Here is a 27,534-nt window from a genome sequence, read left to right as displayed (position 1 = left end):
AACAATACTATTGACATTTTGGTATGTGTAGAAATTATGTAAATGTCACATCCCAGAAGTTAAGGTTATTTACTTTTGTAGCCTCTATGTGCATTTGGCCATTTTTCACACAAAAGTGTTTCCTTAGTGCAGATTATAGGCATATGGAATTTTTGTTACTGAGAACAGCTGCTGGCCCTTGCTGTATTGAGGGCAATTGTAAATGAAACAAAACTACAAATTTTATCTCTTAGTAAGTTTGACAAGGAATCAACAATGAAATGAAAACTCATTTATTTTTCTTTGGTATGTTAGGGAGGATCATTAACATGTCTGGATGTGGCTACAAATCCATCAGAGACCAATATGCAGTTTGACTCAGTTGGATGCACGGGGAGTAACACCAGTTTTGATGGGGAGGTACCAGGTGAGATGGAAAGTCCCTGCAAGAAGACTCAAGTCTCAATAACATCCCTGGATGTTGCTACGAATCCATTAGAGACCAATATGCAGTTTGGGTCAGTTGGATGCTCCCTAGGTAATACCAGTTGTGATGCAGAGGTACCAGATGAGATGGAAAGTTCCTACAAGAAGACTCAAGTCTCAATAACATCCCTGGGTGTGGTTACAAATCCATCGAAGACCAATATGCAGTTGGAGTCAGTTGGATGCATGTTAAGTAATACCAGTTGTGATGGAGAGCTACCAGATGAGATGGAAAGTCCCTGCAAGAAGAAGAATCAAGTGGCAATAACATCCCTGGATGTTGCCACCAATCCATCAGAGACACAAATGGCCACGCTTGAGGTAAGCTTGCTGAGGAAGAGTCCATCAACCACTGGTTAGATACTAAGGGTTCTGTTTTGTCTCAGTTGACTCGATAGTTTCTATTCCATCCTACAAAATCTTTTTACCGTTAATTTATGATATACCATCACCTGTACTTGTTGCTTTTTTACTGCACCTTTTATTTAGATTTTTAGAAGCCCGTGGTAATAGTGTTCAAAATCAAATTCTAACAAAAATTCTATTACCAATATGGTATGTTTAGAAATTATGTTAATGTCACACACCAGAAGTTAAGGTTATTTACTTTTGAAGCCTCTATGTGCATTTGGCCATTTTTCACACAAAAGTGTTTCCTTAGTGCAGATTATAGGCATATGGAATTTTTGTTACTGAGAACAGCTGCTGGCCCTTGCTGTATTGAGGGCAATTGTAAATGAAACAAAACTACAAATTTTATCTCTTAGTAAGTTTGACAAGGAATCAACAATGAAATGAAAACTCATTTATTTTTCTTTGGTATGTTAGGGAGGATCATTAACATACCTGGATGTGGCTACAAATCCATCAGAGACCAATATGCAGTTTGACTCAGTTGGATACACGGGGAGTAACACCAGTTTTGATGGAGAGGTGCCAGGTGAGATGGAAAGTCCCTGCAAGAAGACTCAAGTCTCAATAACATCCCTGGATGTTGCTACGAATCCATTAGAGACCAATATGCAGTTTGGGTCAGTTGGATGCTCCCTAAGTAATACCAGTTGTGATGCAGAGGTACCAGATGAGATGGAAAGTTCCTACAAGAAGACTCAAGTCTCAATAACATCCCTGAGTGTGGTTACAAATCCATCAAAGACCAATATGCAGTTGGAGTCAATTGGATGCATGTTAAGTAATACCAGTTGTGATGGAGAGGTACCAGATGAGATGGAAAGTCCCTGCAAGAAGAAGAATCAAGTGGCAATGACATCCCTGGATGTTGCTACAAATCCATCAGAGACACAAATGGCCACGCTTGAGGTAAGTTTGCTGAGGAAGAGTCCATCAACCACTGGTTAGATACTAAGGGTTCTGTTTTGTCTCAGTTGACTCGATAGTTTCTATTCCATCCTACAAAATCTTTTTATCGTTAATTTATGATATACCATCACCTGTACTTGTTGCTTTTTTACTGCACCTTTTATTTAGACGTTTAGAAGCCCGTGGTAATAGTGTTCAAAATCAAATTCTAACAAAAATTCTATTACCAATATGGTATGTTTAGAAATTATGTTAATGTCACACACCAGAAGTTAAGGTTATTTACTTTTGAAGCCTCTATGTGCATTTGGCCATTTTTCACACAAAAGTGTTTCCTTAGTGCAGATTATAGGCATATGGAATTTTTGTTACTGAGAACAGCTGCTGGCCCTTGCTGTATTGAGGGCAATTGTAAATGAAACAAAACTACAAATTTTATCTCTTAGTAAGTTTGACAAGGAATCAACAATGAAATGAAAGCTCATTTATTTTTCTTTGGTATGTTAGGGAGGATCATTAACATACCTGGATGTGGCTACAAATCCATCAGAGACCAATATGCAGTTTGACTCAGTTGGATACACGGGGAGTAACACCAGTTTTGATGGGGAGGTACCAGGTGAGATGGAAAGTCCCTGCAAGAAGACTCAAGTCTCAATAACATCCCTGGATGTTGCTACGAATCCATTAGAGACCAATATGCAGTTTGGGTCAGTTGGATGCTCCCTAAGTAATACCAGTTGTGATGCAGAGGTACCAGATGAGATGGAAAGTTCCTACAAGAAGACTCAAGTCTCAATAACATCCCTGGGTGTGGTTACAAATCCATCGAAGACCAATATGCAGTTGGAGTCAGTTGGATGCATGTTAAGTAATACCAGTTGTGATGGAGAGGTACCAGATGAGATGGAAAGTCCCTGCAAGAAGAAGAATCAAGTGGCAATAACATCCCTGGATGTTGCTACAAATCCATCAGAGACACAAATGGCCACGCTTGAGGTAAGTTTGCTGAGGAAGAGTCCATCAACCACTGGTTAGATACTAAGGGTTCTGTTTTGTCTCAGTTGACTCGATAGTTTCTATTCCATCCTACAAAATCTTTTTACCGTTAATTTATGATATACCATCACCTGTACTTGTTGCTTTTTTACTGCACCTTTTATTTAGATTTTTAGAAGCCCGTGGTAATAGTGTTCAAAATCAAATTCTAACAAAAATTCTATTACCAATATGGTATGTTTAGAAATTATGTTAATGTCACACACCAGAAGTTAAGGTTATTTACCTTTGTGGCTCTCAAGTGCCATTGGCCATTTTGGGTTGAAAACTTTTTTCCTGTTGTGGTTTAATAGCATATAAAGTGTTTTAACTTAGAACAGCTTTTGGTGCTTGGTGTACTAAGAACAATTATAGAAAAATTTCACAGCAAACTTTATCTCCAAGTAAGTTAAGTGAGAAGGACTTAACTGTAAGAAAAAACTCGTTTTCCTTTGATCTAATAGGGTGGATCATTGGCGTCAACGGCCAGTGATACTATGTACTGGAGCACGTTACCAGCTGAAATAACTGAAGGTCGGTAGTTTGTTCTGAATCATCTTAACATTACTTGCCATTTTATTTCCGTTTTCGTGAAATGTGCACACATCAGCATGAATAGCTGATGTTTGTAATTTATTAAGTATTGTATGGAAAAAATGGAAAAAAAAAACAATGGAAAATTGCTGTTCCAAGGGAAAATTTCGTTATATAAAAACTCTGTCTGTCGATTGAAACTGGTTGCATTTGAAGAGCTAACGGAAGTCAATTTGTTTAATCTGTGAAATACAGGTGTATCCCCCAGGTTTGCTTCGATCGTGTATCAAGGTTCGCCACGCTCTGATACTAACGAGAACAATATGCAGCTGGAGGCAGTTGGGTGCTCCTTAAGTAATACCAGTTGCGATGATTATGTGCCAGATGAGAATGATAGTCCCAGGAAGAACAAGACTCAAGTCTCATCAACATCCCTCATTAACATCCCCAGGTTGTCCATGTTTGAGGTGAGCTTCCTGAGAGGGAGTCCATCAACCACTGGAATGATAATGTACTAAAGAATTTTCTTGGTCTCAGTTGATATGGATATTTTATGATATACCAAATCCCTCTGACTATAATTTTCATTTAAAGATTTAGATGTCAGTATAAATAAATTTGGAAATCAATTTTTTCGCAGAAAAGTTTTTTCTGGTGCGGGTTTAAAGCATACAAGCACTTTTTACTTAGAAGAACATTTGGCACTTGGTTTGTTGAGAACAATTAAAAATAACCACACTACGAACTTTTATCTCTGTGTAAGGTTGACAAGGAATTAACAATTAAAAAACTCATTATTCTTTGGTGTATTAGGGAAGATCGTTTGCGTCAAAGGTTGATGAAATTGTTTCCTGGAGCAAATTACCAACTGAAATTAACGAAGGTCAGTGCATTACCTAGTTTGTTCTTCTTAAGATTCCGGAAACTTTATTTCCGTTTCTGCATAACTTGCACACAGCAGCGTTGAATAGCTGTCTTACAATTCATCAAGTCTAAAGAGAACAAAAGAAAATCGATGTTCCATCCGCAAAATTCCAACCCCTGTTTAACTCCTGTTTCTGGATTGAAACTGATAGCATATAAAGAGCCAACAAAAGTCAAATTTTTTTATTTGTTAAATGCAGGGTTATGCCACGTTTGTGCTTCAACCACTTGTCAGGGATCATCACACGTTGATACTAACGAGACCAATATACAGCTAAAGGCAGTTGGATGCTCCTTAAGTAACACCAGTTGCGATGGAGAGGTACTGGATGAGATTGAAGGATCTTTTAAGAACAAGACTCAAGTCTTAGGAGCATCCCTGGTTGTTGGTGGAAATCCATCGGAGACTAAATCATCCATGTTTGAGGTAAGTTTCCTGAGGGAGAGTTCATTAACCAGTGCAATGGTAACACACTAAGGGATCTGCTTTGTCCAAATTGACTCATCGCTTTTTATTGTATCTTAGAAAAGCCTTTTAGAGATAGGAGACCCTCCATCGTTTACTGTACAGGGTCCTGTTTCTTCGGCAACATCCTTGGATGGATCGACAAAGTTAGATTTGGATACTGCCGATATGTCATCCTTCAGCTGCAACGCAGGGACCTCTATTGAAAAGAAAACTTGTGACTGCGGTACTCAAACAGCGGTATCCCTGGAATTGGATACGAATCCACTCATTACGAAGTCTTCCGGACTTGTTGACTCGTTTACCGTTGAATTGGCATCCCCAAATGAAGTCAAAGAACGGGAGTCAACTGGGGACTCTCTCAGTCACTCAAGAGTGTCGTTGGGAACTGATGCGGTGGAAGCTAGAAAGAATTCCATTGCGTGCGAAAGGAGAGGCGAGAGTCCATCTCTCAATGTACATCATGACGAGTGGACCGTGAATCAGCTTCCAAAGTCACCAGGATCAACAAAAATTGATTTGGAGACAACCAGTATCATCTCCTTTTTACGCGATGTAGAAACAACAGAAACGAAGCCATCTCGTTCGAAATCCTCCAGCTTTGTTTCAAAGATTTCAACTGGATTGGAAAATTCAAAGTTGGTGCCTAAAGGTGGGTGTGGCATCAACACTTGAGAAATTTCATTGGCTTTTGAAAGAGGATGTTAGGATTAAATCATACCCAACGCCCACTATTATGATTTTGAAGAAACGTCTTTTTCGTCGACATTCCAATTTTTCTGGGTTACGAGATAAAACCTCAAGATACTCGTTGATAGAAAGATTTGTTTCAGGTTCAAAAGTATGAATATTATGCACAGGTAGCTGATTTTCTTTTCTTTTTTTAACGTTTAGGGAAAAAAAGGAAACTGATGAACAGTGCTCCTGAATGTTCCTATTTAAGATCTGATGAGCCGCTGCCAAAAGTCCCATGTTTGTTCACTGAGACAGAGGAACATCAAGCTAAGTCTCCAGGGGTAGAGGTGACCATTGAACATCCACCTGCAGAGGATCTGGGTGAACCGACTGACCCAGCAACATCCACAGGGAAAAATATATCTCCACAAGCTGAAGGTTTGATAGAAGAAGCATCTAACCTCTCTTAACAGGAAAAAAATTTTCCTTCACGTTCTTTGTAGTCTCTCGTTGACTGAAATATTCACTCGTTTCACGAAATCGATACTTTTATGATTCTAAAATATTGACATTTGATTTGGGTGGTTTACTCTTTATTTCCAACTGATAGGAAAAACAAGGAAGCGAAAGCGCAGTGCTCCGGAAAGTCCAGATACATCTGAGAAAGAGTCCTACGAGCCATTTCGAAAATCACGATGTTTTGACATGGAGACAAAAGAACCTCAAGTTGTGTCTCCACAAGCTGAAGGTGAGAAAGAAGAAGTTTTTGACTGATCTCAACGGAACATGTTTAGTTTTGTATCCATCGTTGACTGAGGTATCCAAGATTGGTTCTTAGTTGTTGACATGTTTAAGTCACATCAATAATGTCATGTCCATCCCGGATGTTTTGGAAAAATTTGTGGAATCTATCAGTGTGATTCAATGTTATTATGGCTGTGTAATTTTACGTTCCTACCGTTTTCCTCTTTATATTTAGAGCCGAGAGTTAAAGTGGAAATTGGAGCAGATCCCCAAAGTCCAGAGGCTTTGGAGTACGCTCATTTCTGCCTCAGAAATGCTTATCACGCACTCCTTGGTGCTACGGCAAAAAATTTAACCATCCATCCTCAGGTTAGCAAAGCTAGTATGCATTTCGATTGGCACTCATGAAATTCATGGAGTATCTTCATAGCACCTTTTGAGCGAGGTAGACCTAGTGTTCTTTGTTACAGGAGGTATACCATATCCTGTGTATTTTGTTAAAATTTCGATCGATTGTTTGCATTTTGAATTCATAAGGATATGTGGGATAAATCATCACAACAGCTATCTTTTTCCTGAACCATGTAAGCGATCACTTGCACATTCATTGATGAAGATTTTTGTACATTCATTGATGAAGATTTATGAGGTCTGTGAAACGAACCTATTTGGTTTCAGGTTATTGTTGAGCCTTCTCAGCGAAACAGAGGGCGCAGGAATCGTATCAAAAGAGTGTGGAACGGGGAATCATTTGTTCCGGAGGTACGTCTTAATTAAAACCCAAATGTGGTTCAAGGAGCTCCTTATGAAATTGAGAGTTTGTGGAGAGTTTTGTTGGGATAGGGGATAGGGCTGCCTCAATCGTCAATCTCTTAAAACAATATGCACATTTAAGTATGCCTGAAATGAAAGGAAGCCATAAATGCGCAAATCAATTTAGTGTTGCTGTGTACAGTTCAGATTTTCCACCCCTCACTGGTTTATTACCTTTGACATAATCACATAATAGAAATATTTCCGATGTTCAGGTTAATCTGAATTTCATAGCAATTATATCATAGCATTACAGATATGATCAGATATTTAACTTGAGTACGAGTACGAGGAGAATATTTACATGCTATTTTTTGCCATAGACTGAAGTACGGGCACAAAGTGAACCCTACAAACGGCGACGACGACGAAGAAGGAACTAAGAGGTGGAAGCACATGGAAAGGATGCTCCACGAATATTTTTTTTTTCTACAAACTATTACAACTTGGAACTAAGAAGTATCATGCCACTTGATGACCGGCTTAAAAAAAAGGGAAAGAAATCCGAATATTTTCAGAAAATCTACTTTCATACCTGAAACTTAAGCTGAACGACCGATCCTGACTGAAACAAAGACATTATCAAAATGTCTGCTTTCTTAAGTTAGCATTAAACAAATACTAAAGCCGAAACTTTTTGTTGATTGTTATGGAAACAACAAACTAAAAAAAAAACAAAAAAAAAAAGAAAACAATCAACAAGTAATGTCAATTTCGTTTTTATTCATAAAATAGAAACAAACCTTCTACTGTAACATTTCAAAATAGCGAGGTAAAAAAGAAATAGATAAAACCCCTCTATATCATCTAACGTCAAACCAAAGTATTTTTCTGTTCCCTTTAGATGAATGGAGTAAAAAAAAAAATTATAAGCATAAAACAAGGTCATCCAAGTGGCAACAATGTTTATTCTGAAGCTGATTAAGATGTGAATGTGGCAAGGAAATCCTATATTAAACTGTGTACTGTTTTTCAAACGTGTTTTTGTTTTCATCGAAAAGAGATGGAATTTTAAATATACATTTTCCGGTGCGTAGTCACAGGCGTCAGGGAGATATCTTCGCATACTCTGCGCTCTCCTCGGCTCGTCACTAAAAACGACATCACAATCCTCAACATTCTGAATGAGAGGGCTGTGTAGGGGGGGATTATCTTAAGTCTCATTCTTGTCCAAGTCATACTTTTCAGAATCTCAATGACATTTCAGCGACTTTTCTCCTTCAACTCTGGACTATGTTCACCAAGGTGTTTCCTATTCCAGATGTCCCGATAGGAAGAGGAGAGTCAGAGAAACGCCGTGGAGGGAATAAATAATAAGCTTTGCGACACGGTGTGTATGTTATTAACAGCTCAGGACCGAATTAGTCGCTCTCGTTTAAGGAAAAACTCTACGAGCGCACACCGATTATGAGCTAATTTTATTTGGTTTGACAACGACTCAGGCTGAAAGACGTAACCTGTAAGAAAATCATGTCACGCATTAAGCACATTAAAAGTGCTCAACTTTCCGTAACAAATATTTTTATACCGAATATGGTGTTTCTTATTTGGTTGATATAGGCAAAGCTCTGGGGCAAACCGATTTTTTCCGCCATTTCTTCACGGCTCTTTCACAGACATTTCTTCTTACTTCACAGACGACTTGGTTGACCATACTAGTTGGAGCTAGGTTATATTTGACTCCCTTCAACCAATCAGTGGGCTAGAAATTTAATAACCGTGCTCAACTCCTTACTATCTGACCATCGGTGATCAAATCACGTCCAATCTATGATTTCCCATAACCCTCTACGGCAAACTCGGGTATTGATGCATTATGGGGCGGGAGGAACGGCGGCTGTCGTGACGTCACTTAGTGTTGATTCTGAGCGTGTCTTCTAAAATGATAAGAAACAACCGTTCGTGGATTCTACCTTCAGTATTCTACTTCTCATAACACTACACTTTGAACCATATTGCCGACAGCTCCACCACCGTTGGGCCGCGTGAAACCTTGTTGTTGATCTTGGCTCGGAGATGTTTCGGTGTCTTCCATGGCGTTGTAACCGCCAAGTAGATTTTCTTGATCGCAGTCACTGTAGCCTTACCTTCGTACCCGATGAAGTTTACCGCTATGATAGATCTTTGGAAGAGCTGTTGTTAGATGCTAATCAAATCAAAGATCTTCCGAGGGTAATAACGTAGCTTCTTGAAATCGATTGGAGTAATGGAGGCATTTATAACATGCACTTTTTCTTCTCTGCAGCCGTTCTTTCGCTTGTATAATCTGCGTAGATTGGGTTTGAGCGACAACGAGATCGCGCGCTTGCCTCCAGAAGTCGGAAATTTAGCAAACCTTCAAGAATTTGACATCAGCCGAAATGGTAAGATATACCTCCTTTACACCTTATTGAGATAAATATTTCATTGAAATCCTCTAAGAACGCAGAAGGTAGTGTAGTATTTGTGTGTTCTTTAAGCGGGCGCCCATTTGTATGGTATGATTCGGTATGTGATATAAATGTTGATATTGTTCATTCTTGATCTTACACTTTTGAGTAATCGCATGCTGCTGTAACTGATATAAAAATTTTCAAACCACACCTCAGTGATATATATTCTTTTTCGTCCTTCTCTTTGCTGTTTAGATATCTGTGACATACCGGACAATATTAAATTCTGCAAGAGTTTGATCAGTTTGGACCTCAGCGGTAACCCCGTGTCGAAGTGAGTTGTGTGTAATAATCATCATCTACACTGCGAGATTTTCTCGTTTAATAGATTGAAAGAAAACACTTTGAGACTTAACTTGTGCTTATGAAGTATTTTAGCCTTTGGTATTTCAAAAGACAGCCTCAACTGGTCGTACTATCTTTACGAACTTTTGTTTTTTTATGTCAGCCACGTAAATTAAAAAACTTGTCGATCTTTCCTTCTGCCGCACGTTATTTATGTTAGGGTACATGCTGTACTACCAGTGCGATGGTCAGCACTCATATTTTAGTAGTACTTTATTAGAATTCAGTGTTTGGAGAGACTAATGTGACTTTTTATATGTGTTTGGTGTGATAATATTATCATTTGGAAGTCTTCTTGATTTTTGGGAGTTCCAATTTCGTGTCCACCTCTCGCGCAAAATCACAATCTCAGACTCGAACCGATTTTCTAATGATCAATCAGGGAGGATTTGAACGTTCCATTTATCTGACTTTGTGTCGCCTTCCTCTTCTGTTGTGAGATTTACCCGAAAGTATCGTGAAGCAGACAATAGCATTTTTCGCAAATAAATCGTGTTTAACACATTCTGCAAACGTAATAATCTCAACGCTTGATCCATGTCTGTACGTAGACAAAACCTCGATGAGTGATTCGTGAAGATTTGCAAACCATGTTGTTCTAGAATAGATGATGTCTTGTGACTCCTCATTACCACTCTCGAATTTGCATTTCATGATTATTGCTTCCTGTATATTTTTGGTGGCCACTCTTATTCTCGTTGTATCAATTTTTATTTAACATTACGCCAGTGAGGGAATTTAGCTTGTTTGTTTGTGAGTTTGGATCAACAGCTGCACGAGTTTCGTTTGTGGAGAAAGTTAGTGTAGGTGTTGCAGCTTGTAGATTTGCATGGATTTGGTAAGAAACTTTCTCCACCATGTCTATAGCGGAACTATCGGAAATGCCATGATGTTAATTTTGTACATGGATTTCATTTCATGTTGTAATCGATTTACACTAGAGCTAATAAATTTTTTACAAACGTCTTTCCATTTGAAATAAAATTTGATCGTAGGATTGTTTAGATTTCGAATATCGAGGCCGGCTTTTCGAAAAAGCACCTAAAATGGCAATATATTGGTATTCTTTCTTCAGGAGTTTGTACTGGTTGATGCAAATTAATAAACGTAAACAAATATAATGAGTCAACCAGCGTGATTCTTTTCCTTTGGTTTTCCGCCTGAACCAATCTTGCTTGGTTGTTTATCTCAGTTCTTCCATTCTGTTTAATTTCACCGGTTGGTTTGTTATGAACTGATCAGTCATTTTGGTTTACCCTTGTTGCTTATTTTATTTGATCTTGCAACATTCTTGAAATTTTATTCGTGGTATGCCGTATTATTTGGAAGATTTTCTACATTAAGTTCTGTTTTTTGAAAAATATTTTTCACAGTTAGTGTCTGTGCTGCTCTCTTTTGTATGTTTTTCAAATGCAGGTGATTTTATGTTTGTTCATTTTAAAGTTAAATGTCTTAATCTGCTGAGTTAAATCTCTAGGATCATTGTTTGGCATTTCAGTCATGCAAATGTTACTTATTTTCTTATCCCTCTTTATATCATTCTCTATAATAATCATATATTCTGATATTTATTTGAGCAAAGTGAAGGGTTAATGTCATTTTTGTCCCATAAGTGGAATCTTGAGTGTAATAATGCTTGGAGTAAAGTTAACATCAAAGCCTATGGGAAGCCATAAGGCTTTAGAAATGATTTGTTCTCTATCATACAATTTGTAGTTCAAAAGTCAAACATTTAAAACATGGGAAAAAAATGGCAAAGTAGAAACAGAACAGAGGTAGTTATGGTATTAATTAGTCTTGAAAACTTATTAGTAATTGAAATATTTACTTTTTCTTATTATTGCTCAAATGTAGTTGAACAATATCATGTCTGATTAGTTTTTATGTGTGATATTTTGATGTGGAATGTGTGAGTATTGGGCTCAATTGGCCACTTGAGCAATGTCTTCTACGTTCTGTACAGTGCTTGAGAAATTATTCTAGGTTTTGAAAATATACCATCTTGAAATGAAGACTTAGAACAGAAGCGCTGATTTACTCAAGTAACATCCAGTCACTTGATTGTATCACTGCTCCAAACCTCCATCGAAATATAATCCCTTCCTTTGAGATAGAGACCCTTCCTGAGTAATTAATAGGATTTACCAGATCACCAATTTAATTATATCACATTCAATAGTGATTTAACATGAACATTCACATTCAATTAATGTTCTCTGAGAAATAATTTGAAAATCATACAAAAGATAAGAGCTATATTAAATACCCTTAACATTCTAGCATCAGTATCCATAATCTCTATCCATTTCTTTGGTAATGACAGTGAGAATTTGTTTAACAATCAAAGCTTCTCAGGTTGGGGATCAAGCAGTGTTAAAATTTGTGTACCCTTAAACTTTGAAGTACTAAAAGAATTACCATTTTGGTTATGTATTGAGCAAATGGTTCTGTGTGTCAGGAATGACTGTGGGGTTGTTTTTGTATTAAGTTTTTAAATTCTTTATGATAACTTGCATGTATTATTTTGAACTCTGTCAAAAAACTTTACTGTATATTTGCCCTTCAATTTCAAAGCAAAATTAATAGTCTGTGTAGGTCTTAAAACCAAGCAGGAGAGTTTCTTGTTATTAGGTCAAGTTTGTTGTCTGTATAAGTTTTAGATTACCACTTATTTATGGTCCAACCTGGAGTGCTTAATTGCTTAATTTTTGTAGTTATTGAATAGTTAATCTATGATGTCTGAAGAGGTTTGTTACTGTAAACAGAATATGATGTTTGTTGATAGAACAGTGAAACTTGCCTGACACATGTTCATTTGAGGCTGCAACAATAAAATAGTCTAGAACTTAAAGCCAAAGTTGTTTAAAGCAAACTAAGACTATTTCCATATTTTTATTATGATTGGAAGTTTGATAGTGAATAAGCCATAGGCTTCTACTTTGTATTGTAATGACAATGAACTGACAGCAGGCATGCAGCAATTGGTGGTAGCCTCTGATCTGTCAAAGCACAGATGACAATTGAAAACTGTTTTCTTGACTTTGTCTAACATAAGGTACAGTTTTGAATGTTTTTTTTTCTTGAGTTATCCAATTAATGGTTGTTAAAAAAAATAAATCTGGAGTTCTGGAGTTGTTTATCACCAAAAAAAGAAACTGGTTTTCTAGGAAATTATTGAACAACTTTGGTAGTAATATGGTTGGGACACTCAAGCATACCATGGAAGGTTTTAGTATTTCTTCATTCTACATTTCTCTTCACTGTGTTAAATAAGTAGGTTCCTTATTGTTACATCTGTATATTTTTAAATCCCAGAAGACTCCAAAGTGCTACAAGAACCTCAGCAAAACTCTTGCTTGCAGGCTGAAGACACCTTGATAAAATGAAGTGTCTTTTTTTAAGAACTGCAGAGATTGAAAACTAAATAAATGTTATTTTAAAAGGAGGGAATTTTCACAAGAATTGTAACTGTTATAAATTATCTGGAAATCAGGAATTTTAGTTACTAACTTACAAGCATGGGTTTCAGTTTGGTGGCAGCTAAATGTATCATAAATGTTTCTTGTGTGTTTTGTAGACTTTGTGTTACTTTGTGATGAAGTGGACAAAATTGTAATCTGTAACATGACCTTTGTAAGGTTATAGCAAATGGACTATGAGCAGTTGTGAACCAATAGTGACTACAAATTAATTTTTCAATTAATTTCAATTTTCAATTAATTTACAGTTGCTATTACAGTTACAGTAACTGTTACTATTGGTCCACAGCAGCTCGATGAGACATGGGCTAAACCCTACTTAAGTTAGCCAGACTGCAGGTTGTTCTTGTCCAGCTGTAGTTTTCACTGTAAGCTGGTTAAACGGCTGGAATAGCTTTGACTATTATCCTACTTCAGAATTATAAGAAATACCCTGTGAATGAATGGTACTTTAGGCTTTGGTTTTTAATGGCAGTTGGTGTGGCCAACATATAATGTACTGTACATGTGTAATTGATTTGTATGATTTTAGAAGTTAGCCCTGCTTTGCATTGATTTTTATTAGGTCATTGTGATGCTGACAATAGTGATAATTTTATCATTACCTATCGATTATAATTTCTTCATCACTCATTGTTGGAGGTTTATTTCAGTAAAGTTGTATAGATTTTTTTAACCAAACCCTAAGTTTTTATTGCACACACAAAGCACAAATACAAAGACTGTTAATGATAGTTTTTTTGGCTGAATTTAGCATTGGGTCTTTTTTGTTGAGAAGTACTGTAATTTTTTCTTGTGGATGGGTTGTTTGTTAGTCCATTAGGGTGAACTTCCTGTTTTATGGGTTGCTTTTCCAATAAAATGGTTATCTAATTGGCTCTCATTTCTGATGAAAACAAAAGGAACTGAAATTTCTGAACAGAATGTTCTGCACAACATTGCTTAAAAAAGGTATTCATTTGTTATTAATGTCCAGATGCTGGTTACTCTTTTGTAAAATTGATTTTTTTCTTTGGAAAAGAAAACAGATCTTTGTTTTGTGTCATTTTGCTGTAGCAAAGTTTGCAACAGAAGGTGACAGACTGATTTATTATAAGTAACTTTCTTGTGATGGAGTTTCTTTTGTGTTACACATAAATTATGGTTAAGTTAAAGTAAATCCTTGATACAACAAAAGAACAATTTTCAAGGTTTGATTAAACAATGGAGAGGTAAAGTTAATGCATAAGGAATATGAGGTATGGGCTATCAAGTATCCAGCGATTAGGAAATAAGCACAAGGAAGTCTGTTTGCATCTTTGTAGGGGTTGGTCCCTCAATTCCCTATAGAAAACATTTATGGGTAGGTTATTACCGAGGCTTTGGACTAAAGTAAGATTTGTCACTTTAATCCTTCTATTACTGTAGGTAACTATAATTAGATGGAATTAACCAGATATTAAAGTACTAAATTATATTTATAGGCTTCCGGATGGCTTTGCACAGCTCAAAAATCTCACTACACTTTGTCTAAATGATGTGTCTCTGATTCGTTTGCCCCCAGACATTGGAAGGTGAGGGGTGAATGCCTGTTCTCATATTATGTACATGTGAATTTACTGAATATTTACAATCACTGAAGGGGATGTTCATGGTTGGTTACAGTGGAGCTTATGGCAGAGTTCATTCAAGAATTTTGTCAATAAATGATCTTTCATCATTAAGTGGAATATACTATTAACATTTTGTAGTACATATTTCTTAGAAAACTTCATAATTAGTTGTTGTCCTCTGCAATTGGACTCTTTAATGTTGGTACAGACTAGTTTTGTGTCAGGTTTTTCTTCTCTAGGCCAAATTTAAATGTGGAGTTCAATGCAGACAAATCTGTGTTTATTGGCAGCTTCCCACAGATAATCAGCCTTCATGACTATCTCTTTTTTGTGCTAAATTTGATTTATCAATTGTATGGTGCTTGTTATTAGAATCAGCCTTTAAATCCTGGGAATATCTCCTAGTGAACTAAAAGGCTAAGAAAAACACTATTTAAGTTTCTTAAGTGATCATTGGCTAATCCTTTACAGGTTAAAGAGAAGATGTAGAAATCTCATTGGGAAGGATTTGAATTTGAGAAGTCAAATTTTTTTTTCAAAAAGAGAAAGGAACTCCTTTTATTAAAAAAGAAGAGGATGAAGATAATAGATCAGTAAAAAAGTAAACTTGTGCCCATTAGACAACTCTTCAACCTCACTGCTTTTAATTATTTTTCACTGCTTTAATTTTCACTCCCAGTTTAACAGAACTCAAAGTACTGGAAGCACGAGAAAACTTGATCAAATACCTCCCAGTGTAAGTTCACAAGTTGATGATTTAGGTATCTTTTAATAATAAATTTTTAGCAATAAGTTTAATTTTTCTAGATCTACTTTTTACCAGTATAGGACATTCGCATTGCATGTCTTTGTTTTGTGGATCAATAACAGTATCTGAGCAATTGTGTACCCACCCCCTCCTTCCCCAACACAACATTAACCCAAACTTGTTGGGTTAGGGGAGGAGTAGGTGGAAAATTGCTCAGATGATGACATAGATCTTCCTTCATTTTAGTTTTTTATTCTTCATTGGGTTTGTCAGAAGTTCTTTTGCATATTTTTGTTGTTTATAATTTATAACAGTTCCATGGAGTTCCTAACAAAGCTTGAAAGATTAGACTTTGGGTGCAACGAACTTGAAGAACTTGTAAGTAGTCAGAGCAAATTTTTTTAAGTGTGGTCAAGTTAAATCATGGTAATAAGACTGAAGCCATTCCAGCCCTGGGTATGAAATTGTTTCCAAAACGCAGCATGTGCATCTCGATCAATAACTAGACACCATCTTGGATTTAGGTGAGCTTGAACGTTGTATATCATCCATCCTAGTGTCGCTGACTGACTGTACGCTGACTGCGTAAAAATGAGGTTTTGTTTGTCTTTGAAAATGGTGACCAACTTTTTTTGAATTGGCTACCACTTTGAAGAATTTAGGAGCCAAGTGGTTATCAGAAAAAAAAATTAATTTCATGCCTCACAGCCTGTAATAATGCAAGCAATTTGTTCATTGTAATTACAGACAGACTTGAACAACACAAAGTCCTGTTATCAATTAATTAAAACTGCATGTATGACAAACTTTGAGAAAGGAACTAGCCAACAGTTACACCATTTCATTACAAAAAACAGCAGTTTACTTCGGGAAATGTGCAACAACAGCCCACTTAGACAGGTTACAAGGGGGGCATTTAATTTGCTTGGAGGAGAAGGCTGGTAAATTTGGTGAAAACCAGATTACGTGGCTTTGTTTATCGCATTTTTCTTAGTAAATTTGATTCATTTTGGTTTTGTATAGCCTGACATAGTAGGGTCACTGCCAAACCTCATAGAGTTGTGGTTGGATGGAAATCTGTTGAAGACATTACCACCAGTAAGTTTATATACATCGACACTGTCTCCATTTACCAGCCAGCAAAGTTATTCAGCATTTTTATTCACTTTTTTTATCTCTCTTTGTTTTCCTGTTTATCCAATACTTTATCCCTTTATCTCTCTTCTTGAGCAAACTTAGAGAATTTTTCCCCTTCTACTATTTTATCTGCTCTAAAAATTGAAATAAGGGGCCTACCAATCCTAGATGGCAATCAAACCCTAAAGTCATGTCACATCCAGAGAGAAGTGACAGATAAAGAAGTAAATGGGTTACTGAATCAATAAGCTGCTGATCTTCTTCTTTTTATCAGGAATTGGGAAGCCTCAAGAAACTTCAAATCTTTGATGCATCAGAGAACAAGATTGAATATTTACCAGATGAAATTTCTGGTTGTGTTGCTCTAACTGATTTCCATTTATCTCAAAATTTGTTAGAAGAACTTCCTGATACCATAGGTATGTAAAGGGTTCCTGCAGATTCTTTAGTGATCACTCAGCTGTATGTGTTCTAAAACTTCAAAAACATTGGTCATCCTTTCTTGATTAACTTTTTTAGGAAAACTTAAGAAGCTGCAGTTGATTAAAGTTGATCAGAACCGGCTTCTTGCTCTAACACCTGCTGTGGGAGGGTGAGTAAGTTTTTTTAATATGGGAGGAGAGGTGCAGGTTGGTATGCATTGTTGGAATGAGTATATAGGGTGAAAAGGCTGTTTGTGGCCCGTCAGAAAGATGTTACTGTTGACAAAAATAAGTTGACAAAATGCAATATTCTCTGTCTACATTGCAGACTTTCCAGCTTACAAGAATTAATTTTAACTGAAAATCTCCTTGAGGTATGTTATTTCATTTCTGACAGGTATTGAGAAAAAAAATTATATCCACCAAATTGTTGACGGGTAATTGTGAGTTCTACTGACACTTCTGGTTTCTTTCTTATTCTATTTGAACAGGAAATCCCTTCGACAATAGGAAAACTCCACAAGCTAACACATCTTAATGTAGATAGGAATAGACTTACAGCTTTGCCAGTTGAGGTTAGGTTCTTTTAAATGTTATTTCTTCCCTAAAACCAAAAAAAAAAGGTTTGAATTTTTCCAAAGAATATAGAGGATTTCTTTATGTCAATTTTAAAAACTACTTATATCATAAATTTTTTTCAATTGACAACTGGTGATATTAATAACCAATGAATTGCATTACTTTAATTATGTTGAACATCTTGCAGATTGGAAGCTGCACAAGATTGAGTGTTTTTTCTCTAAGAGAAAATTGGCTGACACGTTTACCATCAGAAATCGGCAACTGTAGAAATCTTCATGTTTTAGATGTATCAGGAAATAGGTGAGGAACATGGTATAAATGCATTTTTAGTTTTTGTCCAAATGATTGATACACTTAACTGCAACAAGTCCAGCCAAAGATCTATGTTGTTATTCTCCCTTCTGGCTAAAATAGGTTTCCCAGGTAATTTTTACTAGGAATCTAGATAACAATTTCCTCTCAGAAGTTTGTTGATTCTAATTACTCATTTGGTGGATAAGGTACTGAAATTGTGAGGAGAAGTTACTAATTAAGGAATCATATCTGGGTAAAAAAAAAGGTTGAATGTAGAGCTTTGGCATGATTTTTGAGTCTCTGCTATGCATAAAGCAATCTTGAATGGAATCAGAAATTGTAAATTTGTTGAGGTGTTGAAAGAAAATAAATTCCTATCAGTAATAGACTAGGTTAAAAATGGAATAAAAAATTGCTCCTTGTTGTTGAACAACGAGAGTAAGGGTACTTGTAAAAACCTTTGTGTTATGTACTGAATATACTCAAGTTAGTATGTCTTCATAATTAATCACTTATGACTATCCAGTTGAAAAGGATGTCTTTTCAGGCTTTTGTAAAACACAAAAAGATTAAGTGATGTTTAGTTTACAACTTCGATTAAAATACTTTTCACACATGCAAACTGTGATACCTTTTTCCTATGGTTTATCAAGTTAGTGTTTATATTTCTCTTTAACCAATTGTCTGTTTTGTGTAAAAAAGGTTGGAATGTCTTCCACTAACAATTGGATCTTTGCCATTGAAGGCGTTATGGTTATCAGAGAACCAGGTATTAGAATATCATTACTTTGTTTAATAAATTTTTATTTTCAAAAGGAATCAGGAAGAAGGATAACTGTTAGAACTTTCATTCTTGCCTGATTGATGGTATAGTATATGTAGACACATTCTGGTTATTTCTTTCACTTTTGAACAACATATATAAACAGCTGTTGTTGGATGGAAAATTACAAAATTTGCTTAATGGAATTTCGATATTTTGTGATTTTTCATCAGCTCCTTTTGGTAACATCAGGTAACTGAGTTGCCATTTTAAGATAGCAGATTAGCTTATGGTTTTGGCTGGCTACCAGCTTTTGTTGGCAGCTCAGGATTTACCTGCATAGTTGAGATGTGGAACTCTTGAGAGCTTCCAAGAAAAATTCTGCTTGAAGACCTTGAGAAGCTCATCAGTCAACCTTACTTTCTCTTATTTGTTTCAACTGCAATTTGGTGACTTGTTTTGTACAGTTATTGGTTGGAAGGTAATTGAATGGTATATCCTCTCTGTTTTTACCAGTCTCAACCAGTGCTAAAACTTCAAACAGACGACGATGAACAGACTAACAGTAGAGTGCTCACGTGTTTCCTTTTACCACAACAAGGCCTTGGAAGTTTAGGTAAATATATGTTGAATGTATTTCCATGCATTTTTTTGCAATTTGTCAATTTTGTGGACATAATTTTTTGCACTGTCTTGAATTAGGCTTGCTTGAATGGATGAAAATTTGTCCATGAATTATAATTGTGAAGTAGAATTGTTTGTCTCATATTGTGATCACTTTGAATGTGGTCACAATGTTTTGAGTCTTTCTCAGTCTTCTTCAGTGTCTGGAGAAGACTCACAGAATGCACTTGAAACACTGTGATCCAAATCTATAGTGTCTACATTGAGAGAAAAATGATTATACCTCATGTACAAGTGTATTCACCATGACGGCTAAATGCCCTCTTCAGCTTGTGACCAATAATTATTCTTTCAAATTAAGCAGTAATCTGTATGTTATTTTGCTCTGCTGACCATTATGCATTTCTTAAGGAGTTTCGAGAATTTACATTCCTTTTCTAGTGCCTCAAATACATGAATTCTGACTCACAGAACTTTGAATTGCATAAAGAAGATTAAGAAAAAACATTTTCTTTTACAAAGCTCTTTGAATTTTCATGTTTTAGAGAGAAGATTAATTTTTGTCACTGTTTTAGATGTTTTCCCTTCTTTGTTTCAACACCATTTTTCAGCTGTAACCAACCAATAACAACTGAAATTGTGAATTCTCATCTGTCTGCTGAATTGCATTTCCTTTTAGTGTTAATTTGTTGAGATGAAATTTTAGGAAGAAAGAATTGTGTTTATTATTCAAGCTTTGATGGATCTGGCACTAAATTATTATTGTGCAGTTATTTGCATTTAAATCCTTCTTCTGGCACTTAAAAGACAGTTAAAGTTTCCACTTGTTTTAACTGTATGTTTGATGAATGAAATGATATTGTGGTACAAAATTGTTATGTAACTGGGTCATTCACGTCAGAAAGTCCTATCTGTATTCGTTTAGGTCATTTTATTATTACAGACGTTCAGTACAGATTCAAAATATTGGGAATTTACAAAGAGCTTGCTGTTTTGAATATGCTCAACACTGTGTAATCAGAAGCAGGTGTAAAAACATAATATGTACACTTTAATTATGAAAATTTGAATAATAATGATGGCACCAATGTACATTGTACAGTAACCAGTGTTGGGTTTTTCACCAACTATTCAATAACAACCACTATATGCCATGACTTTAGAAACCTTAAATATGTATTTGCATCTACATGTATGCAAACTAGTTCGAAGCAATGGATTGTTTTTGCTTTAAAGTTTTATAACTGGCACTATTTTATCATGGGGTGCCAAAATGGGACATACGGTGTCAATCAAGGTGATTTATATTTTGTAGTATTTTTATTTCATATATTCAGTGCTTTCAGACGTAATTTGTATTTTTGTGCCAAGCTGCAATTCTAATATGTCCCTTTTCAATCTATCTACGACTTCTAAATTTTGAGTTTACGCTTTAATTGAATGATGCTATTTGTCCTTTGTGTGTGTTTGCGAATAAAATGTAGATTTCTTTTCTTTTAAACTGCAAATGTGGAAGGCAGTTATTTTTCCCTAAAAGACAGAGCTAAAAATTTGTTTCTGATTTTGGGTAGAATTATTGTAAAAGAATTTATTTCTTAAAATCTTTAGTACTCTTCTTTCAATGCGGTATTCAATCTAATGGTACATGTAGACACACAACAGTTTTCTCCATTGATCAGGTTTTGTCTCCGATAGTTATGGAAATGCTTATTTCCTATTGGCTGTAAGCAGTTTCAATCATGTCATGTCTTTTAGATTTATTTGTGTCTTAATTCCCCTCTTCCTGCTGAGTTACAATGTAGAATTTCATATTTATATCTGTAGGAAAACATTCTTTTTATCTGGATTTACATAAAATGAAATGGTCAAAGTAGTGTCATACTGTTTTTTAATGAAGCTACCTCAAATTTATGTTCCAGGTGCAGCATTTTAAACAATTTTATTGATTTTTGTTAAGCAGTGTTATTCTGGAGTCTCAACCTTCTACTGTCAAAATCTCATGAATAATTCTTTTACTGTCTGCTATACAATTCTTATGATATAAGCTGGGAGAATTGCCATCGGATCAATTAATCCCCCAATGCATTTTTTGCTATATTCTTATCACCTATCTGCTTGATACTGTATTCAAATTGTAAGCAGAAATTCTGTCTTGGTCACTCATGGGAATTATATGGTCAAGGTCAGCATAACCTCTCAGACACATTGGCCTAAGACCTGTTGTTCCAAAGGTCGTTTCACATTATAATTTTCTTGGTTTCTTCAGAGTCGCTCACAAATGATTTAACACATGGAGTGGCATTTGAGAATCTTGCACATGATGAGATGGGGGACATTGCACGACCACGGAGTGGAAGCCTACCAGCAGTTCAGTTCGCAGAGGATTCTGGAGACAGTGATAAAGAGGTGAGTAGGAGTGAAATACTTAATTACAGACTTTACCTCTTACCTTTTCTTCCCTAAACTTTGACTTATTTCATTTTGATCATGATTGTCCAGGGCCTGGTTGCTCAAATGCTCAAAGGTTAGCATCAATCTAGAATTAAATGATAACCTTGGTTTTAATTTCTCTTGTAGAAGAGAGTGTTAAGAGCTAAGGTTTTGTTGGATTTTATCTCAATGTGATTCAAAACTAACAGGGAAAAATTAACAAGAAAATCCCTTTGCAGAGCTATAAAAACTAATTTTAAAGTTTACACCTAACCCTTTAACTCCCAGATCAAATTTGTAATTCTCCTTACTGTCAACCATATAATTCTTATAATGTTAGTTCAGAGAATTTAGTATTGGATCAACTAATTATCCCAAAACTGATATTTTTCTTTATTCTCATCATATATGTACTTGATATTGCATTGATATTGTAAGGAGAAATTCTGTCTTGGTCACTCATGGGAGTTGAAGGGCTAAACCAGGATTAGGTTTACTGTGTTTAAAGCAACCTGGCCCAGGTACTGACAATAGTACTTCTCAGGACTGCTCTCAGTGGCAACTGATGTTTTGACAACCTGAGTGGAAATTACCATCAGGGATGAACAATCAAACTATATGGTCAAATGTGACCTTCTGGCTTAAAACATTTACTGTTTTGATGACAATTGAAAAGGCTTTTGACTCACACCATGATTGTTATTTGACTTAGAGGCCACCAGAATACTTAGTGACTCTGTGATAGAGCATTGGTCTACAAATCTTTTATAGTCTGAGTTTAAACTCCTCATGGGGGACTCATATTTGTCTTTGTACCATGCAGGTTCCTGGATTGTTTGTTTGTTTGTTTGTTTTTTTTTTTAACCAAGAAATTATGATAAGCCTTTCACATTTGCCAAGAAACAAACAATGTTTCTTACAAATGATGTAATAAATGTTTCTTTCTTTGCAGAGTACATTCATCAGACATGACACACCACACCCAAGGGATCTCAAATCTCGCCACCCAAAGATAACAATGCACAAAGTGCACAAGGGCACAGATCCTGTGGATGGTGTGATACTCAAGTCACGCAAGTCCTTCACAGTATGTATCACACTACATTGTTATTTCCTGGAAAGAACCTAGAGAACTATATTTGATACATTTGACCCTTTTCTGCTACAAAATCAGTCATGGCATTTAAGAAAAATAATTAAGGGTCATGCATACTTAAATTCTTTGAAATTTCTTGAATGTAAAGTATATCTTTGAGCAACAGGTGATTATGTTTTGATATCCTATTTTGAGCTTCAGAACACAAATGTAGCAGAAACGATACATATCCTTGTTCTGTGAGTTTTTATCCTCACAGGCTGGTCACATATAGACCCTGCTGGTATGTTAGTTTCACCCTTTATCTCTTGGAAGTGATCAACATGCAAAATATCCCCACATTATCTGGCAAACAGATCATGAGAATATTAAAAAAAAAGTCAGTAGAAGTTGTTGCCTTAATCTAACACCAAATTCTCATGGCTGATTTACAAGGAAATGTGCAGCAGCCAGAGGGGATAGTCAACAATCAAATCTTGGGAGTGAATGGGTTAACCTGTGTCTCGGACATCTCCTGGTCTAATTTCTTTCTTGGAGTCTAGGAGGTCTTTGTCAGCTGTGCACAATTATTGAAGTTACTTTGATTTTAGGATGAGGAAAGTGGATCTGATACTGAATTTCGACCAAGAAGAGCAAGTTTTGAAATGAAACCTGAGATAGCTGACAAAAAACAGGTAACAGTTCCAGAAGCAAGGAATGAAAAGAAGGGAGTGGGATTTGCTGTGGAAACACAAGAACAGACTGAAAAACAACCTGAGGAACAGGTCAGATACAAGAGCAAATTGTCAAATTTTTTGGTTGGCACATATGTGCAGTGTGAGTCTGTGTGTCTGGTTAACATTGCATTGGCACAGATGGGAAAAGTGAGATGTTAATCTTGTAGGGTTCAGGTTCAGAGGATGATGGTGAAAGAGAGCAAAGAATTCGCTTTGAAGGAGAGGACCACCCTGAAACAGAAAAGCACGATAAATTACGGAGACGTGACACGCCGCACTATCTGAAAAACAAGAGGATTGATCTCCAATCAAACAACCAGGACAAAGTCATGGAAATATTAGCTAAAGCTGGAAGCCGTGACGGTGATGAAGAACACAAAAATGATTCTGTAAGCCACCACTTTTCTTGTCCTTGAAAAGAAGCTCTACTTGCAGTTGTTGTAATTGTTATTCCAGTCTTACAGCTCTATTGATTTCAGTTCAGAGAATTTGGCATTGGATCAACTAATAATCCCCTTACAGATGTTTCTTTGTTCACATCTCTTCTCTGCTTGACAATGTCTTGATTTTTTTTAAGGATAATTTTGTCTTGGTCCCTTTTAGAAGTTAAATAGTTAAACATTTGATCATGCCACAATATACACAACTGAATGGAATTTCTGTATTGAAGTCCTGATTACATGTTATTGCTGTTTTTTTGATGTTGTAGAATGAAGATGGCAGACTTGATGGGGAAACAGAAGGTATGTTGAGTCTTTGTAACAACTGTAACAGGTATAATTAGGTAGTTTGCTATTTAATGTGCAATCAGAACTTTCCCAAAGAAGCTAAGAGCAACAACACCATTCTTACTCTAAGTTTACATTCTTCATAATTGTTTGACCATAATTTTGTACTATTTGCATAAGCCTTTTACCAGCAGCTTACCCACTCCCCCTATATATGACTCTAAGTTCCCTATTTAAAAAAGTCACCTTTAAGGCAACCTTCAGGTGTACAATGGTCGCCATAGAAAAAACAATTTGGTCGCTGTAGAAAAAGAATGTGGCTGCCATAGAAAAAGAATGTGGTCACTGTAGGAAAAGAATGTGGTTGCCATAGAAAAAAATCATCATATCAATGGAAAGACACTTCATGTTGCATCATCAGCATTTGTTGGTTTGAAAATTGATTCTCTGGCTGGAGTTCCACTGGCTACTTGATAACATGTTGCTGGTTACTCAGGTCAAAATAGTTACCTTACCTTTTGGTCCTTAATAAACTTTTCACAGTCACATACATTTGCAGAGTCTGAGGCCTACTTCAAAACATTTTGAATCTCTTGCTTGCTCTCCAAAGATGAAATCTCCAGACAGTTTGCCAAAGATTTTCTTGTATGTTTAGACCTGAGAATTTAAAGAAATAATTTTTTAGGTACTGCAGAGACTAAGAGGTTTTAAAAAACTAATCTTCACATGAAAAAAGCAGAGACAATTGTATGACTGAAGAAACATGGAGTTTATGTTCCTGTTATGTTTGTGGGCATAAATATGTTTTGGGCCTAACTTAGAGTCATTTTGGCAGCTTGGGTTGAAATGACCCTGAGAAGGACTCAAAACATATTTATGCTCAAAGACATAAAGTCTTTTACTACTATTCTCACTTTGAATGGCATTGAGAAAGTCATGCAAGTGTGGGAGCTTTTAGCCTGCCAAAATCTTCCATTTTAGCCCACAAAATGCACCACATTACACGAAAAAGTGACAATAATATTCCTTTTCTAGGTTTCTCAGTGAATATAAATTTGAAAAAGTTGGCAGTGGTGAATATCATGAGAATTCTACTTCATTGCAAAGAAATCAAATATGGTGTTTGTTGAATTTTTTTTCCAGCTGTCTATATAATTTAATTCACACTCCTAAATTGTGGCATAAATTAGCCTTTAAACAGGTAATTGTGGTAATTTATGATTTTGTTGAGAATCCAATATCTCAATAGGTGGGTGGAATGTTCAAAGTCCTTTATGTAAAGCTTATGCTCTACAAAATTCTCAAGAGCTGAATCACCAGTAAAATTACGATATATTTGATAGTAGAAATAGGTTTTGTTTTGATCTATGGACTGAAAAGAGTGTAAAACTTTTGAAAATTAATAGAACCTGTGCCGTTAATAGTTGAAACTATCAGTGCCATCTGGTGGCAGTAAGTGGACCATGATAGATTGTTGAAAGCATTAAAACATGTGATCTGTTTATATGAAATACACTGAATATTAATGAAGTATCCAAATATGGGTAATTTTAAACAGAAATAAAAATTTTGTTTGGCAGGTATTCGGGAAACTTTCTTTAGTTCCAGAAAAATATTATGACTACTTTCTGTCTTCATATTTTGTGGCATTATCTCACTCTTGCAGGCTGAAAAAATTACTCTTTTTGGTTTGAATTGAACATTTACTCTGAACAAAAATATAAAAAACATCAGTGAAATTAGTATGGTTTTCATGAAGTCTGCTTGTAGAAATAACGTTGAGTTTATTTGAAACGTAGAATTGTAAGTGTTAATAATTTTTCTGTTAATGTAGAGATTTTTCATTGTGTTTTCTTAAAGGCTCCTTTATGTTTATAACAACAGGCTTTGTTTTAAATTATTCATAACTTTTTGCCACATGTTGTGTTTTGAGGAAAAAAGACCTGCTTTACATATCAAGCTTTTGGTTGCACCTATGTGTATGTGTTTAATGCGCTCTGGCCACTTTGTACAGATTTCAAGATTCTTCCTCTTTGCTAAGCTATAAAATATGGTTGTCTCTGTGTTAGGGACATATGGGCCGTTTACAGTGGTTTGGTCAGGTTAGGATAGGCTATTTAATTTCTGGTTCACAGCTTTTACCACAGTTATCAATTTGATGTCCGAGTTACAGACATCACATTTGTGAATGCAGCTGTAGACTGCTGCCTTTTGACAGCTGTGAGTCGCAAAGTTGGAGCTGTTAAAAGACACCAGTCTTCACATTCTTGTTTGTTGTATTTTTTTTCAATTTACTTCTTCACTCTCAGTTTTCAAGATTTAGGAATTACCTAAGGGAAACTTAAGTTTTCTCTGCAGGAAATCCAGAGGAAAATTTTTTTATCTTTCAATGAAGTACAGTGTTCGTGAAGCAATTTTGAACTAATGGTTTGTTAATGGTAATGTTACAGGAGAATAAACTCCTTAGCAAAGAGTTAAAAATTGCGGTGAGAAGAGGATTTCATGCGTAATGTTACCATGCTTACCAAAATTTTTTTTGTAAAATAATTTAGAGCTTGAATAATAATTCTATTTTCATCATAACAGGTGCCATACCCGGTAAATCCTTGCAAGTGTGTAAACACAGACCTGGTTTTAATTATAAAAACATAGTTTCAACGTTATTCAAAACGGGTTTTATTTCTTAGAACTGGCGAAGGGGATTTGGTCTCGGTGCTCTGAAAGTTTCTCTTTTTATTTCAAATACAGAAATTAGCCCAAATAAAGAGCAAAAAAAAGAGGAAAATTAAATTGGTGCGTTGGATTTCTTAGCTTCCGCACCGTGCAGTAAATAATGGTTTAGAAAACTACCTAGAAAAAAAAAGAGAGATTAAATATAACTGATTTGGATTGAATGTTGAGCAACGTTAAAAATTTTTTCAATGTTGTGTAGTTTGCTAAAAGTGAAACTAAACAAATCTGTCAGCGAGCATTTTATTGTGATTTGCATATTACTATCTGTTTTATTTAATTTTGTTATAAGGTTTAGCTGAGTTCAAGATAAGAACTGAAATTTGAAGTGAAACATTTGTATTATGTGTGACTATCATTGGTACATAGTTTTATCTTAATAATGTAAAGGAAAAATGTGGTAATGGCTGTCGATAACAGACATTAATAGATTTAGT

The 27,534-nt window shown here is 35.7% G+C and overlaps 2 protein-coding genes across 3 annotated transcripts in view; both read left to right on the top strand.

The window, feature by feature from the left end:
* Window positions 1-345: 345 nt before the first annotated feature.
* On the top strand, window positions 346-7,436 carry LOC136280717 (serine-rich adhesin for platelets-like). The gene is made up of 13 exons (XM_066166391.1): window positions 346-786; window positions 1,294-1,785; window positions 2,293-2,784; window positions 3,288-3,357; window positions 3,613-3,824; window positions 4,171-4,240; window positions 4,482-4,708; window positions 4,808-5,399; window positions 5,642-5,860; window positions 6,033-6,170; window positions 6,402-6,535; window positions 6,845-6,928; window positions 7,303-7,436. Exons 1-13 carry the CDS (start codon window positions 346-348, stop codon window positions 7,360-7,362), a joined length of 3,231 nt encoding a protein of 1,076 aa, XP_066022488.1. The 3' UTR covers window positions 7,363-7,436.
* A 1,396-nt stretch (window positions 7,437-8,832) lies between these two features.
* The window catches only part of LOC131784452 (protein scribble homolog), a 38,035-nt gene continuing 19,333 nt past the window's right edge, over window positions 8,833-27,534 (top strand). The window contains exons 1-19 of one of the 2 annotated variants that reach the window (XM_059101255.2): window positions 8,833-9,151; window positions 9,225-9,342; window positions 9,607-9,685; window positions 14,699-14,788; window positions 15,507-15,563; window positions 15,890-15,953; window positions 16,599-16,673; window positions 16,987-17,131; window positions 17,232-17,304; window positions 17,463-17,508; window positions 17,626-17,709; window positions 17,901-18,016; window positions 18,713-18,779; window positions 19,290-19,389; window positions 21,664-21,803; window positions 22,780-22,914; window positions 23,514-23,687; window positions 23,807-24,028; window positions 24,349-24,382. In XM_059101255.2, coding sequence (XP_058957238.2) covers window positions 8,996-9,151; window positions 9,225-9,342; window positions 9,607-9,685; window positions 14,699-14,788; window positions 15,507-15,563; window positions 15,890-15,953; window positions 16,599-16,673; window positions 16,987-17,131; window positions 17,232-17,304; window positions 17,463-17,508; window positions 17,626-17,709; window positions 17,901-18,016; window positions 18,713-18,779; window positions 19,290-19,389; window positions 21,664-21,803; window positions 22,780-22,914; window positions 23,514-23,687; window positions 23,807-24,028; window positions 24,349-24,382 — 1,975 coding nt within the window. In that variant the 5' untranslated portion in view covers window positions 8,833-8,995. The remainder of the gene's footprint in view (window positions 9,152-9,224; window positions 9,343-9,606; window positions 9,686-14,698; window positions 14,789-15,506; window positions 15,564-15,889; window positions 15,954-16,598; window positions 16,674-16,986; window positions 17,132-17,231; window positions 17,305-17,462; window positions 17,509-17,625; window positions 17,710-17,900; window positions 18,017-18,712; window positions 18,780-19,289; window positions 19,390-21,663; window positions 21,804-22,779; window positions 22,915-23,513; window positions 23,688-23,806; window positions 24,029-24,348; window positions 24,383-27,534) is intronic. The other variant, XM_059101254.2, reaches the window with a different exon arrangement.

The sequence above is a fragment of the Pocillopora verrucosa genome, chromosome 5, assembly GCF_036669915.1.
Source record: "Pocillopora verrucosa isolate sample1 chromosome 5, ASM3666991v2, whole genome shotgun sequence".
In the NCBI taxonomy this organism is placed as follows: Eukaryota; Metazoa; Cnidaria; class Anthozoa; order Scleractinia; family Pocilloporidae; genus Pocillopora; species Pocillopora verrucosa.
Note: the sequence above shows the minus strand (reverse complement) of the source record. Positions and strands in the feature narration are given on the sequence as shown.

Bases quoted from the DNA above. Each gene is read 5' to 3' on its own strand.
- LOC136280717 (XM_066166391.1), top strand. From the start codon at position 346: ATGCAGTTTGACTCAGTTGGATGCACGGGGAGTAACACCAGTTTTGAT. The intron at 3,358-3,612 runs GTCGGTAGTTTG...TGTGAAATACAG, and splicing joins ACCAGCTGAAATAACTGAAG to GTGTATCCCCCAGGTTTGCT. The intron at 3,825-4,170 runs GTGAGCTTCCTG...TTGGTGTATTAG, and splicing joins CCAGGTTGTCCATGTTTGAG to GGAAGATCGTTTGCGTCAAA.